Below are 2,545 nucleotides of genomic sequence, written 5' to 3'. Positions count from 1 at the left end.
TACACAACCATATATATGTATGTGAGTGTACGTATGTGTATGTGTGTGCGCATGTGTTTGTGTGTGTATACATTTTCATACGCACGCACACACATATATTTACACAAATATATAGACATACATGTATGTATCACACACATAAAGATATACATTGATGTTCATATCTCGAAATATAAGCACGCTTGGGCGTAGGTACATATATGATCTTTACACGCATACACACGCACAAATATATACTATGCCTAGATATACACATGTGTATACATACATCTATCTATTTATGAATAAGTATGTGTGTGCTTTTTCATATATACATATACATATATATATATATATGCGTGTGTGTGTATACATATATATATATATATATATACGCCTGCGCACACATGCATACGCTTATATGATTTGTATATTCGTTTTACTTTTAGGGTTGTTGAGTAAAGAACAACAACCGTTTTTGGTGAAAGTATTCAATATTGGGTCAAGAGCGAAATTTACTGGATGAAAGTGTTGATGGGTCGAAGAACGTACCTCGTGATCGGAGGACGTGTTCTGCCCTTACAACTCATGCATACACACATACAGTATACGTATGCTTATAACACAGTGGTCCCCAACCTTTTCACTCCCTTATATTTAAATGACTTTTCCCACAGACCCCTTTTGATATGCTTATCCTTATGTATTTGTCTCTCTCTATATATATATATTGCTCGAAATGAGGAGTAGATAGACAGCCGACAACTGATGAAGGGTCGTTCTTTATGTTACTAGCCCTGTTTTCCATTTTTTCTCTCGTTGTTTGTATATTTAACTCATTTGTTTTCGTATTTCATGTTGTTTGCTGTTGGTGACGTCCTGTATATATGCATATATCTATATCTATATATATCTATATATATATGCAAATATATATATATATTATATATATATATATGCATTTATTATTTATATATATATTATTTATATATATATATACATTATATTATTCATATGTGTGTGTGTATGCATAATATTGAATTTAGTTCACGTAACCCCAGTACTACCTTTGCGGACCCCCAAGGGGTATATATACAGTATAGACACACACACTTGTGCTTATGTGTGTGTGTGTGTGTGTGTGTGTGTGTGTGTGTGCGTGTGTGTGTGTGTGTGTGTGTATGCATAAGTACATATACACACGGATAAGTGTACATATGCGTTTGTATTTATATATATACGCGCCAAGGAAACGCGGTGAAGCGTGTGTAAAAACAGAAGAGAGAGGAAAGGTCACAGAGCAACTCACCAAAGACTGATAAAGCATCATTCGGATTATCCTGTTGTTGGTTTCTCAGATCTTAAACGAAATAGTAAAATATAACAGTAAATAAAGAGGTGCAATGTGAAGGAAAGAATCAAAAGCATATATATATATATTATATAATAATTGCGAAAATTAATTTGCGTGTGTCAGTGTGTCACTGTTAGACGCCCTCTCACACTATTCAATAACACCACTACTATTCCTCATGATGGGGTGAGAGTAATAGCAGGCAAGGTTGAGGGCAGTGTCGAAAACAGAGAGAGAGAAAAGAGAGGGAGAAAAAGAGAGACAAGAAATTTAGGGAGAGTTGATGTTTTATTAAAAGTAGTAATGTTGATGGTGGCAGTGGGAGTAATAGTAAGAGAGAGAGAGAAAGAGAGAGATGATGTACAACTTTGTTTAACCATGTCTCTTTGACAGAAATTCCCGTCGCCAACATACTGACACACACACATACACACACACACACACACACACACACACACACACACACGCATAAATATATATATAAAATACACTTTAACTGAAATAAAGTTACCCCAAAATTAAACATTTCTAATATAATAAATATGAATGTCAGTGTGTCACACTTTTTGAACTATAAAAAATCCTTTCTACTGGAAGCACAAGGCCTAAAATTTTAGGAGAAGGGATTAAGTCCATTACATCCACACCAGTACGTAACTGGTACTAATTTTATCGACTCCGAAACGATGAAAAGTAAAGTCGTCCGCGGAAGAATTCGAATTCAAAGTCTAACGGCAGAGGAAATAAAGCTAAGAAATTCGCCCGGCGTGCTACCGATTCTGCCAGCTCGCCGCCTTAACATAAAATAATAATATGATATAATATAATAAATGAGAATGTCAGTGTGTCACACTTTTTCAACTTTACTCCCAGAGGCAGTTGCCCAACATATCACACCATTTTCGAATCAGGTTGACTTCGTGAGTAAATTAAAAACATTCCGGGCCGAATCCGGACCCACAATCCTGAAATTTTGGATTCCCGAATTTTCATTACTGCATTACCGGAGATTTGTTTCTTACATGAGTTTTTGCGACGAATCTGATCATCATTGGGATATGACTCTGGAGGAAGCAATAGAAACAAATTCTCCATATAATATATGTGTGTATAGATATATGTATGTATATATATATGTGTGTATATGTATATATATATGTATATATATGTGTATATATATGTGTATGTATGTATATATATATATATATATAT

The 2,545-nt window shown here is 34.5% G+C and overlaps 1 protein-coding gene across 1 annotated transcript in view; it reads right to left on the bottom strand.

Annotated features, from left to right (window-relative positions):
- The window catches only part of LOC106881345 (SPARC-related modular calcium-binding protein 1), a 199,144-nt gene that overhangs the window by 119,896 nt on the left and 76,703 nt on the right, over positions 1–2,545 (bottom strand). The window contains exon 3 of the mRNA XM_052968510.1: positions 1,289–1,339. Coding sequence (XP_052824470.1) covers positions 1,289–1,339 — 51 coding nt within the window. The remainder of the gene's footprint in view (positions 1–1,288; positions 1,340–2,545) is intronic.

Source organism: Octopus bimaculoides, chromosome 6, assembly GCF_001194135.2.
Source record: "Octopus bimaculoides isolate UCB-OBI-ISO-001 chromosome 6, ASM119413v2, whole genome shotgun sequence".
NCBI lineage: Eukaryota > Metazoa > Mollusca > Cephalopoda > Octopoda > Octopodidae > Octopus > Octopus bimaculoides.
This window is presented reverse-complemented; position numbering and strand designations above follow the sequence as displayed.